Source organism: Agelaius phoeniceus, chromosome 24 (assembly GCF_051311805.1).
Source record: "Agelaius phoeniceus isolate bAgePho1 chromosome 24, bAgePho1.hap1, whole genome shotgun sequence".
NCBI lineage: Eukaryota > Metazoa > Chordata > Aves > Passeriformes > Icteridae > Agelaius > Agelaius phoeniceus.
This window is the reverse complement of record NC_135288.1, coordinates 3,657,332-3,672,786: the sequence shown is the minus strand read 5'-3', so window position 1 is coordinate 3,672,786 and position 15,455 is coordinate 3,657,332. Positions and strand designations below refer to the sequence as shown.

General features: G+C 37.9%; 1 protein-coding gene across 4 annotated transcripts in view; it reads right to left on the bottom strand.

Moving 5' to 3' along the window:
- The window catches only part of VPS13D (vacuolar protein sorting 13 homolog D), a 105,205-nt gene that overhangs the window by 38,324 nt on the left and 51,426 nt on the right, over nucleotides 1–15,455 (bottom strand). For all 4 annotated transcript variants that reach the window (XM_054647879.2, XM_054647882.2, XM_054647880.2 and 1 more), the window contains 15 exons: nucleotides 14,071–14,197; nucleotides 13,454–13,596; nucleotides 12,499–12,629; nucleotides 11,062–11,237; nucleotides 10,823–10,946; nucleotides 10,043–10,278; nucleotides 9,177–9,285; nucleotides 8,401–8,561; nucleotides 6,757–6,865; nucleotides 5,818–5,997; nucleotides 4,947–5,063; nucleotides 4,472–4,621; nucleotides 4,173–4,322; nucleotides 3,261–3,357; nucleotides 1,574–1,722 (listed from right to left, as the gene is read on the bottom strand). In XM_054647879.2, coding sequence (XP_054503854.2) covers nucleotides 1,574–1,722; nucleotides 3,261–3,357; nucleotides 4,173–4,322; nucleotides 4,472–4,621; nucleotides 4,947–5,063; nucleotides 5,818–5,997; nucleotides 6,757–6,865; nucleotides 8,401–8,561; nucleotides 9,177–9,285; nucleotides 10,043–10,278; nucleotides 10,823–10,946; nucleotides 11,062–11,237; nucleotides 12,499–12,629; nucleotides 13,454–13,596; nucleotides 14,071–14,197 — 2,159 coding nt within the window. The remainder of the gene's footprint in view (nucleotides 1–1,573; nucleotides 1,723–3,260; nucleotides 3,358–4,172; nucleotides 4,323–4,471; nucleotides 4,622–4,946; nucleotides 5,064–5,817; nucleotides 5,998–6,756; nucleotides 6,866–8,400; nucleotides 8,562–9,176; nucleotides 9,286–10,042; nucleotides 10,279–10,822; nucleotides 10,947–11,061; nucleotides 11,238–12,498; nucleotides 12,630–13,453; nucleotides 13,597–14,070; nucleotides 14,198–15,455) is intronic.

Below are 15,455 nucleotides of genomic sequence, written 5' to 3'. Positions count from 1 at the left end.
GGCAAGGAATATTCCAGCTAGGAATATCACAGGTAAGGAATATTCCAGCTAGGAATATCACAGGCAAGGAATATTCCAGCTAGGAATATCACAGCCAAGGAATATCACAGCTAAGGAATATTCTAGCTAGGAATATCACAGCCAAGGAATATCACAGGCAAGGAATATTCTAGCTAGGAATATCACAGCCAAGGAATATTCCAGCTAGGAATATCACAGCCAAGGAATATTCCAGCTAGGAATATCACAGGCAAGGAATATTCTAGCTAGGAATATCACAGCCAAGGAATATTCCAGCTAGGAATATCACAGCCAAGGAATATTCTAGATAGGAATATCACAGCTAAGGAATATCACAGCTAAGGAATATTCTAGCTAGGAATATCACAGGTAAGGAATATTCTAGCTAGGAATATCACAGCCAAGGAATATCACAGCTAAGGAATATTCTAGCTAGGAATATCACAGGCAAGGAATATTCCAGCTAGGAATATCACAGGCAAGGAATATTCCAGCTAGAAATATCACAGCCAAGGAATATTCCAGCTAGGAATATCACAGGCAAGGAATATTCTAGCTAGGAATATCACAGCCAAGGAATACCCCAACTAGCTGTTGAACTGTCCTTGGCACAAGGATTCAGTAAAAAGAATACAAGAATGTAGGACTGGTGATCTTCTTCCCTGACAGACATTCATTACACAACTCTAAATTTCTTTAGAAGCTTACTCATCATGATGTCCTTAATATCAAGGACAGAAAAGCCAAGTTGTTCTCTCAGTTTTGGTTTTTTTTAAAGGCAGCAGCTCAGTTCCTCCATGATGGGGAGGGTTTTTTATGGTTTGGTTGGTTGGTTTTGTTTTAACTCTCCCACCTTGGAGGAAAGTAGTTGTATTAGCTCAGAGAGAACTGAGGTATTTCTGATGAAATGTTAAATTAATCATTTTTGAAGGGGCAACTGACTGCAGCCACTTGATTGTGTCCAGGAAGGTGCAAACACAATTTGGGAACACTGGATGAGATTATGATCTGGCCATAATCTGGAATCCCTGGTTCACTCCCCAGCTGTGCCAGATTTATGACCATATGAAAAAGACCAGACTTCCCACTGATTTTAAGTTCATACTCAATCTCAGTTCACTTTCATTTTCAAGTATATTGCACAGTCCTCATGCAAATTCTTAAATTCTTCAATTCCAATGAAACAACATTTTTTGGATGAAAACACTCAGAGTTGTCTTGTGTTTGTATAAGAAGTCGAATAACTTCTTATTTTAAGACAGTAATTCCCTTTAAGCTCTTTACACTTCCATCAGTGTAACTAAGGTCCTTTGTACAGCAGTGAGTCATTAGGTCCAGCTGGCTGTGCTTCAACTGAAATTACAAAAATGAAGGACTCTTACAGAAGAGACTGGAAATTATGCAAATTAAATGTCAGAAGTTGCTGGAACTTCTATTATTTTTAACTTGGATAATGCAAGAGTAAAATGGAAACTGAGAGTGTTAAGTTAAAGCATCTGCTCCTTTTTCCTCCTCTTTACTGGAAGCCCACCCTGGGAATGCACTGGTGTACCTTGAGATCCAGAGGGAGCTTGTTGGAAGTGAAGACACTCAGCTTGATCTGAGGCACACTGATTTTCAGATTTTCAAAGTAGTAGCGTTTCTGTGCTCCACCTTGTTCAACAACCTTCTCATGGAGGTTTTCATCATAACTTTCAACCTCTGCATCCAGACAAAACACAGGAATCAGAAGCAATCAAAGATAAATAAATACGGGGTTAGGAATGCACACTGTGCTAAGAGTTAACAATCCTCTGCACAAATAAAAGTATGTGTGACTGCTGGTGGAGCCAGCAAAATTACTCATGCCTTGTGACATGAAGTTGACCTCTGAGGCTCAAGAATTTTTGTCAGATCTCTCTGCATCTCTAAACCCTGTTATTTGGGCTTTTAATCTCACTTCTAATTTCTCTTGATCAGCACACAGAAACAAGGAGATAGCACATGATTATGCAATGTTCCTACTGAGCAGTTGTGCTCTTACAGTCTCTTTTCCTCTCTCTACCCTCTCTGTAACTCCTTACACACTTAACCAGGAATATAATGTACAAAGCAAGCTTTCAAATATTCATTACACAATAGCCAACATGCCTACATGGAAGACATCCAATAAATCAATTTACATGGAGAGTGACTCAAATTTGGTCGACATTAATAGGCTCATGTTATTTGTAAGAGCACCTGGGTGGTGTGAGGAAGCAGGGCAAAGATGAAAGATGACCAAGCCTTCTGAACTCTGACTTATGAACAATAAAACATGCTAACTAAAAATGAGAAAATTATTTTTCTCTGAATCTAGGATAACATCAGCAGACAAACTACAAATAATGTAAAGTAAGTAAGGAAAAAGAGCACAAGGAACAGGGCAAATCAGAACAAAGGGGAGATTAGTTAAAAGGCTAAGAGCAAAACTCAAAATCTGTACTTCTTCCTCATCACTAGAGATTTAACTTTGAAAGTGCTCTGTGAAATGCAACACTGTTATTTTTCCAGAGACAATTCAGAGGATACTGTGGATTAGCAGGACAGAACTCTGGAGCATCATTTGTAGGCTTGGCCCCATTTGGAACCATGCCAAAAATAGTTCTTTTCCTGTGACAGTTATTACATAACAGCACACAGGCTACTGCATAATAGAAGTGACTTCTTCAATTGCCACTCCAAAACAAACATTTCAGAAAGTTTCCAAAGCACAGATAAACACTAAAATAGGAGGATTAGAATAGCACCTATGAGATCAGAAGATTGAAAAGGTCTGTCTTGCCTCAGTGAATGAAAGAAAACTTACATTACAATTAAAACCAGGGGTATGGATGCCACAACAAGGTCAGACAAAATTTTCTTGCAGTGAAGCAAGAGGAACTGCCCAAGGAACAAATTAACACAGATCCCACTTCTAGCCCTGGGTTAAATAAACAAACTAAACAAGTCACTAAACAAAGTGGCTTGCTAAATTAATAACACAAATTCTTTTATCCCAGTTCAGATGAATGCAGATACAGAGACAGGCTGGACTTGGGCCATCACCTGAGCTCTGCCACACCATGAGGAGCTTCACAGGGGCCACTGAGGCATTCCCAGCTCTGTTCAAGAGTGGGAGGTTCCCCACAGCCAAGAGTGTGCTGGTGTTTTCTGCTTTATACACAAGGATCATGACTCTCTGCACAGTGGAAAAGTGGCTGTGCAATGTTATACCACACCTGACTCCGACTGGCCGTAGCCAAAGAAACTCAACAGCTTCAGAAGAAGTTTCTCCTCAATCTGAACTGTGAACTTCCGGGCAGTGATCATCAGATGCTACAGAGATAAACAAGTCTCAGTTTACAGCATTAACACCAGGTATATAATCCATGTAAGCTATTAAAAAGGACTCTATTTCAATGGAATATTTTCACTTTCATGGATTTGTAGCAAGATTCCCACCTTCAAAATGTCCTTGGTAGCTTTCTTCACTTCAAGTTATCTACAACTAGTGAGGATTATTTCAATTTCTGGAAGGCCTTGTATTTAATTACCTAATCCTAACACTTCAAAATCTTAGCTGCATTTCCAACACTAAAATCAGCTGCTTTTCAGAACAGAGTCAAAATACATGGGTGAAGATTCCAAGTGAGAAAGTAAATCTTGACAACCAACTCAGTTTTGCCATCACAGTACATTTATCCACAGTTGGTGGATAAATTTACAACCAATGTTCCCAAATGACTGCAGTGCACAGAACCAGTTTATGAAGCAAGATAACAGCTTATCACAGAGAATTTATAACCTTGTATTCAACTCCTGAAGAGCAAAACAGAGATTCTGGTTCACTGTGCTACAGTTCTCAGGAGAGAATAACTGCCTTGAAAAGTAAGGTCACAGACATGGACAGCCAGCAGTCTGGACTGATTTGTCACATTTTTAAACATAATTATTACCCTGTTCATCACTGTATTATAGCTTTAAACACTGTGAACATGAGAAGGTGGACACTGTGTCCTTTAAGCTTCAAAATTGATTCAACAAAGTGTATTTCACAAATACCACTGAATTCAGATTACAAGTAAAAATTAAGAACAGGAAAGGTCATTAAAGTAATACCTTTGTTACACAAACAAAACATTGTGGTTTACCTTGTATATATCAGTCAGTGCATTTTTACTGGGAAATTTCATGGCATTGACTTGCACAGCAGGAGCAGGGTCCAGGGGCCCATTCTCAATCCTCTTGGGTGTCAGAAAGAGCATAAAAGGCTGTGTGGTGCCAAGAAGTTGGTTGTCCACCTACACAATGGACAGAAAATGGCATTGAAACCCCAGTGATATTTAGGAATGAAAATCTCAGTCATTGCTCTAAACATTTTTCAAACCTATTATGACTCAAAAAACTGAAGACCCATGAATAAATGAATTTATTTCAAAATGGCAAATACCTGTATATCTTGCACACTGAGCTCTAGCACCTGACCAGTTGAGAGCTGAGTGTAGTGGACATTAATGTTGGTGAGGCTTGCAAACACAAGCTCTTCAGGGACTTTGTTGACCAAAGACAATCCTATTCCACCTTCCAGTTTCACAAGCACCTGAGAAAAGAAGGGGAAAAAGCCCATCACTAACAAACCAGCACTGAACAAACCTGTGATATCAAATACACATTTCTGCAAAGAAATGATTTTTTTAGGATCATCTCCAGATGATCTTTAACAATTAGCAGCTCTTTAACAATTAGTCTTAGACTCAAGAGGGTTAAGACCTATTAACCCAAGAACGAGAAGCTGTAGCAGGAAAATCTAAAGTTCATAACATGAGGTCATCATTAGGAGAGGTTACTGACCATCATCCCCCTCTCCTGAAATCTAGAAAGGAAAATTAAAATAAAAAAGACAAGTACTAGTTGTCATATCTTACTTCCAATTCCTGCTCTGGATCTGGATTTTTGAACTTGCGCAGATCTTGATCCGAAACTGGAAGTTGTTCTCCTTCACTGAATGAACGATCGCTTCTACGTTGGTTACAATCAGTGATCTGAAAACAAAGAAATTACTACAGTGATCCCTTTCATATACATAAATGTAATGATAAATAAATTACTACAGTGATCCCTTTCATATATATAGATATAATGATAAATGAATTACTACAGTGATCCCTTTCATATATATAAATATTGTGATAAATAAATTACTACAGTGATCCCTTTCATATACATAAATGTAATGATAAATAAATTACAATGATCCCTTTCATATACATAAATATAATGATAAATAAATTACTACAGTGATCCCTTCCATATATATAAATATAATGATAAATAAATTACTACAATGATCCCTTTCATATACATAAATGTAATGATAAATAAATTACTGCAGTGATCCCTTTCATATACATAAATGTAATGATAAATAAATTACTACAATGATCCCTTTCATATATATAGATATAATGATAAATACATTACTACAATGATCCCTTTCATATATATAGATATAATGATAAATAAATTACTACAATGATCCCTTTCATATATATAAATAACTGAGGCTCCCCCCATATAATAAGAACTATATTGCCCTACCTTAGCAAATTATCTTTTTTAGAAATTAAGGACAAGGAAACTTCTGTACTAACTACTTCAGGTTTATGATATTCCCATCCCCTTCATGTCATTATAAAGGCAGCTTTTCATAAGGATTTAAAGATGTAATACAGAAAAAGAATATTTCCAGTATAAGCAAAGAATGTAACTGGATTCTAGTTCAGGAAGGACTGTCACCTGCAGAACTCTAGTTGGCCCATCTGGGATGACTCTCACAGCCAGTACTCCTGAGCCAGGCCTCATCTTTTGGTTTGTGAACTGCTGTTCAGGTGGAACTGGCCCCAAAAGTTCAAGTGAGTTATCAGGACCTAGAACAACTTCAGCTCCATCATGAAGACCCTGTATTCCTCCCTTTGCCTGGAGGAAAAAACAAAAGTAAGGAAAGAAAATTAAGTAATGAAGCAATAGGTAAAGACTTCAGATAACTATTTACATACATTAATTTAAAACAGTATTTTACTTTCCTCTCCTTATTCTTCGGAACTAAAAGAAGAGCAGTCCAACAGCATTTTACTTGATATTACTGAAGTTTCTACTAACTCACTTCTAATTATCTGGCAGATAAAAGGAACAGCCAAGATCAATAATTAAGTAATTGATAATCAGGCAGGTAATAGATTATTAAGTGGGAATTAAGTATTCCCACTGCACGTTTAAAACTGAAGCTATCACATCATCAAGGGACATTGCAAAGTCCTTCCTGAAAAGTCTTCCAAAGTGATAGGAAGCTTTTTAAAAGATGAACTCTGGACCTGTGCATGAGAATGGAAATCCTTACTGAGTCAATCCTTACTTCTTGCTGTCTAAACACAGCAATACAGAGCTTTTTTGGTTGCTTCAAGCAGTAACTTACTACCCTGCAGTAAATGATCAATGCAATATCATGGTACTAACTAAAATACTTTTCTAATTAATAGTACAAGATCTTTAATTATTTGAAATTGATAAGAACATTCAAATATAAACTTAAAACGTAAGGTGCTTGCACAAGTTTGTTTCGCTCTGTATTCTGAACTGGTCTCAAAGCTTTTAGTTCCCTTCAATACTAAGCCCAAACAACTCTGTCATCTACATAAACAACAAACAAAGCAGGTTAGACACACAGTCAGCACTGACCTGGACAACAAGGCCAGGGATGCCACAGGTCAGTCTCCCATCCTGGAAGCTCCATGTCTGGGTGGTGCTGCGCCGCCGGTCCGGCCTCCTCAGCATCAGGGGCTCGTACCTGCAGGGGAAGGTCAGAGCTCACAGGATGCTCCTCAGAACTTTTACTTCCCTGCAGGGGAAGCCTCAGAGCTCACAGATTGCTCCTCAGAACTTTTACTCTGCACTGGTGTTAATGCTGAACATTTCTTTTGCCCCAGTTCATTTTCCTAATCTCTCTTCCGAGGTGCTCTGTCAAGAGTCACCTGCTGAAAAGGCATCAGCCATGCTTTTACAAGTATTTCCAAGTCACACAGGTGATTGTGAGATTTTCTAATAAAACCAGACAAAATCCAGCTCTTTCATATTCAGAACAATTCTTTCTGTATTCAGAGACTATCAGATTAAGTATGTTTTCAAAGACATTGTTAGAAACCCCCATCAGTTTCTTGAGGAACTGTGTTCAATGGGTGTATTTCAGTGGATGAACTGTGTTCAATGGATGTATTTCAGTGGATGAACTGTGTTCAATGTGTGTATTTCAGTGGATGAACTGTGTTCAATGGGTGTATTTCAGTGGATGAACTGTGTTCAATGGGTGTATTTCAGTGGATGAACTGTGTTCAATGGGTGTATATCAGTGGATGAACTGTGTTCAATGGATGTATTTCAGTGGATGAACTGTGTTCAATGGATGTATTTCAGTGGATGAACTGTGTTCAATGGATGTATTTCAATGCATGAACTGTGTTCAATGGATGTATTTCAGTGGATGAACTGTGTTCAATGGATGTATTTCAATGCATGAACTGTGTTCAATGGATGTATTTCAGTGGATGAACTGTGTTCAAAGGATGTATTTCAATGGATGAACTGTGTTCAATGTATGTATTTCAATGGATGAACTGTGTTCAATGTATGTATGTATTTCAGTGGATGAACTGTGTTCAATGGGTGTATTTCAATGGATGAACTGTGTTCAATGTGTGTATTTCAATGGATGGACTGTGTTCAATGGGTGTATTTCAGTGGATGAACTGTGTTCAAAGGATGTATTTCAGTGGATGAACTGTGTTCAATGGGTGTATTTCAGTGGATGAACTGTGTTCAATGGGTGTATTTCAGTGGATGAACTGTGTTCAATGGGTGTATTTCAATGGATAGACTGTGTTCAATGGATGAACTGAGTTCAATGCGTGTATTTCAATGGATGAACTGTGTTCAATGGATGTATTTCAGTGGATGAACTGTGTTCAATGTATGTATGTATTTCAGTGGATGAACTGTGTTCAATGTATATATGTATTTCAGTGGATGAACTGTGTTCAATGTATATATGTATTTCAATGGATGAACTGTGTTCAATGTATGCATTTCAATGGATGAGCTGTGTTCAATGGATGTATTTCAATAGATGAACTGTGTTCAATGTATGTTTTTTCAATGGATGAACTGTGTTCAATGTGTATATTTCAATGTATGAACTGTATTCAATGTATGTATGTATTTCAATGGATGAACTGTGTTCAATGGATGTATTTCACTGGATGGACTGTGTTCAATGTATGTTTTTTCAATGGATGAACTGTGTTCAGTTGTATGTATGTATTTCAATACCTGTTATTTGTCACAGCTGCTAGGCCTGCAATATCTAAAATCATACTGGAGTCCTCAGAGCGAGGAGAAGGTTTGTGGGGGTTGTGAGGAACTGAAGAACCTTCATGGCAAAGCATTCCTGAGTCTGTCATCCTCCAGAGCTGGGATCGCTTTCCTGGCTCCTGTTACAGAAAAATTCAACATTTAAATACACTACAAAGCAAATATTTTTGTTCTATTTTGCTATCAGAGGCTTTGAATTCTAATTCTTGGAATGAATTGTATATATTTAACTTCAGAGCCCTGAATTAGAATTAGGAACTAGTTTGGATAAAGGCTTCTGATTGAACCCTGACATTCAATGAATACACAACAGCAGCTAGATGAAGAGCTGCATTTAAAAGCTGTTTGTTAATCTCAGCAATATTTAAACACAGTTTCTATTTCTTAAGAGTTCCAGAAATAGATGACTTGGCTCCCAAAAAGGAAGCATTTCCTACCTTGTAACTTCATGACCATATCCAACACACAACTACCATATTCTATTGTCTAGGAGGCATTTACAACCTTCCTTGCCACTTCCTTCCAGTTGCCTTTTCTGTCACCTTTACCCTTATAAAAGTCTTATACAAAGTCTTATACACCACCACAATTCAAAATAACCTATCAGTTTGGAGTCTTCCTCTACCCTTTAAAAGTTAGAACTTTTTTTTTAATGTTGTCCTACTCTCAGCATTTGATTTTACTTCAGCACATAGTAACAGTATCATTAAATAAAGTCAACTGTGTCTTGGTACCTTCTTTTTCAGCAAAACTCGTTGAGTCTTTGGAGAAACATCAAGGACAAGCTCTGCATTTGCAGCATCCTTATTTGAAGTAACTGGTCTTACACTTGGCTCCTGTAACCTGGAACCAAGAAAACAGCATCATATTTGTTCAGCAGCTTCTTCTGTAGCACAAATTAGAGCTGTATCAAAATTCACCTGGAAGTTTACACTTCCAATACAGTCCATCAGACTAACATTTCTATTGGGGGTTTTTTCCCCTCTTGTTAGGAATCACCAGGGCAAGCTGGTAACCTGAGGATATTCTTAAAAGGGGCTTTGATTTCTCACTGGAACTAGGAACTTCACAGGCAAAACAGATGAATTAAAAGACAGTTTCTTACCTCATTTTGAGGAAAGTAACAAACCCCCTTATCAATCTCCCAGAGCTGTTTTCAGTAGCATATAAACCAGTGCAAGCTTAAACCTCACAGGCATGTTGTAAATAGGTGTGACTTGTGGTAAAAGTGTCCTTTATACACCAAAAAACATTAAGTCCCCAGAGGGGGACCCCAAACATCCCAACTCTTCCAAGACCACATAGTGGGGTCACAGCAGATGCCAGATGCTAAATCCTTCTCACTGTGTACAGAATAAACTGTCAAGCTGCACCTCTAAAGCAAAGGTACTATGTCCAAATGAGGTAAAACACACAAATTACTAACAGCCAGACAGCTTCTGAATTTGGCATTTTTTCTGCTAGCTACAAGGTAGACAAAAGTTTAACTTCATATGAAAAACTTTTGAATGGTAACCATAAAGAGAATAATAATTTGATATTATTAACCAAACCTTAATGTGAACATTAAAAGTATTTCCATCAAGATATCAAGAATTACCCTGAGAAAGTATATGTAGCAGCAATATAGATGAAGTTTTCATAGTAAAGCAGTTTGCTGTCTTGGAAGTCATTCATGCAGCACATAACTTCTGAGGAGCCTGCTCCTTTCACTGTCAGGGTGATGAAGGGAGGCAGGATTGGCTCATCCCATGCATAATCCAGAGAGGTCATGGGCTTCACATCAGTGGAGAGCCTGGGCTCCACCACCCCGTGCTGCTTAAACACAACTGGCACCTGCAACAGTCAGCAAAGAGGAGTTTGTTCATGCAGGAATTGTTCATTAGACAGACTTTTTGCTATCATTTGCTCATTTACCAGGAGTTGATGACTGAAACATGTTCAGATCACTTCTTTCCCCCACCCCTCAATAATTTCAATATGCAAATTCTTCCATTCAGGTCTCAAGTAAAGAGAGCCTTAAAGCGATGATAAACATCATCTTTGCTTTTATCTGTGAAATGTCTGCAGGCCCATGGAGCATCTCAAACCCTGCTCATCTAAATTACAGGATTAGAACAGATTAAATTCCATCCCTCTCATTGCTAATACTTCTCTTCCTTGTAAGACTTTTAAAGCACCCATGAAAGCCACCACTGTTATTTGAAAAAGATGACGTGGCTGTTACTACCAATTTTTACTACAACTTCAGAAAATTGCAATTACTATAGACAAATAGACAGACTTTCATTTTATTTCATTACACAAGTTGGTCATCTCCCACTTCTAACAAACACAGAAGCATTACTTTTTTAGTCAAAATGGGGTTTGGTTGTTCTACCTTGGAGAAATTGTCGATGCGGAAAGGCGGCGGTAACTGGTCGGTGTCGCTGAACGCAACGCGATACGTGGCTCCTTGAAGGGTGATTTCTACTCTTAAAAAGTAACATTTGCCCAGGGTGTCCCTGAGGAAGATCACAGCACAAGACATGTCAACTTCTGATCTGCATTATCTGCACTGTTAAACAGCTGCTTCTATCAAAACACAGCAGCTGCAGAGGATTTCCAGGTCACAGCTACCTCATATTAATGTGGAACGAATTGTTCTTGTTGACCTCAAAGCCCCCAGACCAAATGCAGTTTGGGACTTCCATCAGCCTCACACACAACAGCTGATCATAATCATTCCGTGGCCAGTGGAACACAACACTGGAACCAGGGAGGGTGGAGATGTAGCCATCAGGATTGGATGCTCCCTAGGACCAGAAATTGGTAAATCATTGGTAAATAATCCCAGCACTGAAAAATCCAGAACAAATTCCAATCACTCTGTGATTAGTATACTATAAATATTTTCTTAGACAATCAAAAAAGTTGTCATTAAAATTCAGTATCTTCTTTAGTTTGCTATTACACATTTCTAGATTAATATTCTTAGAGTGTTAGCTGAAATTTCTCATTGATATGCCTAGGCACTCTGACCTTGGGATGTTAATCTGAACACAAGCATTTATCTCTGCCTTGTCACTGTTTTAGCTTGTGTCTTATCATCAAATCTCTTGGATGGGTGGATATCCATCACTTTGCTGCCATTGGCCTGTGTTGATTCATAGATGACATCTCAAAGCAACAGTTGCTTTGAATGTTCAATGCTTCATAAAATAAAGCAAGAAATTTCATAGTACTCTTGTGCTCTGGTAGTAACTACAACTATTCAATATTTCCTCTAAAATACAAACACAGCCATTCTTTTGTCAGGTGGATGCTGCTATTGGAATAATGAGAAAAAGCCAACAATACTTTCAAGAACAATGTCTGCTCTTCTTGGTGAGCAGCAGCTGTGACTAAGTGCAGTCCTGGGGTGACTTTATGATGCTCATATCCCCATTTGTCTGCTTAGCCCAGAAATAAGTTTTGCACCTTAAAGACTGGTTCTGAGAGCAAAGGGGAAGGAAGAAGAAGCACACAGTTTGTTTTCAGAAACTCCACTCACTCCTCCACATTCCTCCTCCTGGACTGTGCTGTCTGCAGATGGACAGACAGCAGGACAGAGCTCTCCTTTGCTTTTAGTTAGTTTTTAGCTAGCTGAGGCAGAGAAGTTCCCTGGACTGTGGTTTTTCTTTGGAGCTGTTTAAACCTGCTCTGGGCTGAACACCCACTGGCAGCTCTCACCTATAGCCCACCAGGCTATTTTTTTCCAGTGCCAGAGGGACTGATAAGAGACTGAGTGAGCTGAGCCACAGCCCATGGAGGGCCTTTCTGAGTTTGTCATCTCTTTTGGAGCAGCAAGAGGTTTTATTGTTTAGTATTGTTAATTTTTTGTGCTGGTGAAAGCTTTGCCTATGAAATTATCTGTATTTTTCTACTTTTCCCTGAGGAAATATTTTCCCCAAACTGGTTGAGGGAGGAGCCACCTGAATCTGCTTTCTAGAGGAACCCCTTTGGAGGCTCTCAGCCAAATTTGCCCCAAACCAGGACAGTACTGTACTAAAAAGTCACAAGCAGGAAGCCTCTTACCTGACCTCTGGCAAACTCCCGCTGAACAAAGGCCAGTTTGTAGCTTGATTTATTGTCCAAGAGGTACCGGGGAGCAAAGGTGACCATGCAGGTGTCGATGTAACGGCCTCTGCCCTTCTTAACATCAATACCTAGCCATAAAAACAAGGGGAAAATATAGCTGTTATTTATCCAAGAAAAAGACAGTCCCACTGTATATTTCAGAGAACATAAGTTCTTTTTGGGTTTCTGAGATGAAGCTTTGTGCCATACAACTGCCTTGCACTGGAGCATTATTTTATTTTAAACAGTTAATGTAACCTTATGCCATCTGTTACCCTCTTATTTCTCAAGTACAACTTAGATACTGACAACAACTGAAGATGAAAAACCCCAAAGAATTCCCAATCACAAGTTTATCAATGCAAGTAATTATTTCACTCCTAAACATATGAAAAATTCCTTGACCATCACTGTGGAGTAACTTCCAGACTCTCACTGAATTCAAAACTAAAACCTGCTTGTACTTTCTGTACACCAGGAGCACAAGGAATCCAGAAGCTGCACTCCTGCACATCAGCCTATGCAGGCACCACCAAGCAAAACCCAGAGAAGCAGCCCATGGCTGAACAGTTACAGTACAAAGACACTCAAAATAATCAGAGTAATGTCATGGGATTTAGAATTAACATACAGAGGGAATAAAAACACAGAAGTTTGACAATGTAGTTATTAACACTTAATGATGAAATGTAAACTTAAAAATAACTGAAAGCTAATTTTTAACCTAATGAAGTTCAAAACAAAGATATAAAAATATTTAGAAGATTATCTTTTGTTCAATGGTTTTCTCTGGAGCCTCAAAGCCTTTCAGAAGATACATTTGCCTGATGCAATTGTGCTGTTTCTTGTGTCACTGCCATTCTATCTCACCAAGAGCTCCACAGGGTTTTCCAGTGTTCCCATCACCACCTACCAATGTTATAGATGAGGCCTGGCCTGTTTCCATGCTGGATCACCTTGAGGGCTCTGACACCACTGCCACCATCCAGGGAGAAACCCTGGCACCAGCCAGGCATGCCATCAGGATGGATTCCTTTCCCAACCCGCATTGTACAGCTGAGGAGAAGAACAAAACACAAAGGTTTGGTCATTTAAATGAAGGATCAGGTAGCAACACAATGCTGGTGATCAAACACATGCACAGATGGAAAAAGAACATCTGTGTCTGGATGTAGAAGCATTTGAAGCCATGATAAATCTCTTACTGAGTGGCTCATTCTGCATTTCTGCCATAAACCCTTTCAACACATTGGTAAGGAGTCAATGGCCATGTCCTGTAAAAAGCCTGGCAACTTCCAGACTGATTAATCATGATAGCATTTCTGTGTCTTTTATCTTTGAAATAAAAAAAAATAAAAATTAAAATTTGGAATAAATTGAGACACAACAGTATTGCCAACCAAGGAGCTGTCAGTAGGAAATGTCTAAGAATCCAGTATGCTCAAGACAGTATTAAAAACCAATCATTTCACAGGTCATCTTAATACTTCCATCTTTTTAAATTTCCTCCTGATTGCCCTTCTTACTTACAAGTTTGGCTGTTCTTTATCAGCATAACAGAACAGCAGTGGGCTGAGGCTTCTAGCCAGCTCATGCTCCTCAAACTGACCAGCTGCATCTGTTTTTGCATTATCTTGTCTGAAGATAAGTGGCAATCCTTGAAGTGAACACAGAAGAAAAGAGTGTTAAACTACACATCACCTTTGTACAAATCAAAATGAGAACTGTAAAAATTTCAAATTAAGATATTTTTGTTGTAGTATTTTAGCCATTACTGTGCATGAATTCTCCTTCAGGTTCTTCTAAATCTTCCTAAAACAGCTGTTCACAGCTGCAGGTCATGAGAGTGGTCCATGCAGACCTGAAAGTGCCAGTGAAGTTCACACAGACTCACAGCAATTCAGATCTTGGCCTTCTCAAGGCACTTCAGTCTTTGAAAATCACAAATTTGAACAGTGATCTAATCTATACTGACATACTGAGAAGCACAACAGCTCATGTTTGAAAACTTAGACATTGAGTTGCTGTATTACAGATTATCGGCTGTAACGTGCATCAAACAGTAGCTGCTGGCACTAATAAAAATATAAATTCTTACAACCTTTATTCCTCTTAAGTAGCATTTAAAAGCTTTATCTGGCTACAAGGCAAATCAAAATACTGCAGGAAATCCTTATTTCCCACTTGATTACAAGAGAACTTGCCTGTTTTGTTGATTAACTGATATGGAGCTGAAATTAGTATTCAAAGCCATGATAAATCTCTTACTGATAAACAATGTAATGATAATATAATGAAAAAGAATGATAGTGATTTAAATAATATATATAAATAATAAATCAACATATAAATTAATAGATAGATAATATATAATATATAAATAATGATAATGATAGTATAATGATAAATACATTATAAATCTCTTTTTATATTTATATTGAAAACATAAATTCTTACGAGCTTTATTCCTCTTAAGTAGCATTTAAAAACTTTATTTGGCTAGAAAACAAATCAAAATACTGCAGGAAATCCTTATTTCCCACTTGATTACAAGAGAACTTGCCTGTTTTGTTGATTAACCGATATGGAGCTGAAATTAGTATTTGAAGCCATGATAAATCTCTTACTGATAAATAATGTAATGATAATTTAATGAAAAAGAATGATAGTGATTTAAATAATATATATAAATAATAAATCAACATATAAATTAATAGATAGATAATATATAATATATAAATAATGATAATGATAGTATAATGATAAATACATTATAAATCTCTATTTATATTTCTATTGAAAACATAAATTCGAACGAGCTTTATTCCTCTTAAGTAGCACTTAAAAACTTTATTTGGCTAGAAAACAAATCAAATCCTGCAGGAAATCCTTATTTCCCATGTGATGATCAGAAG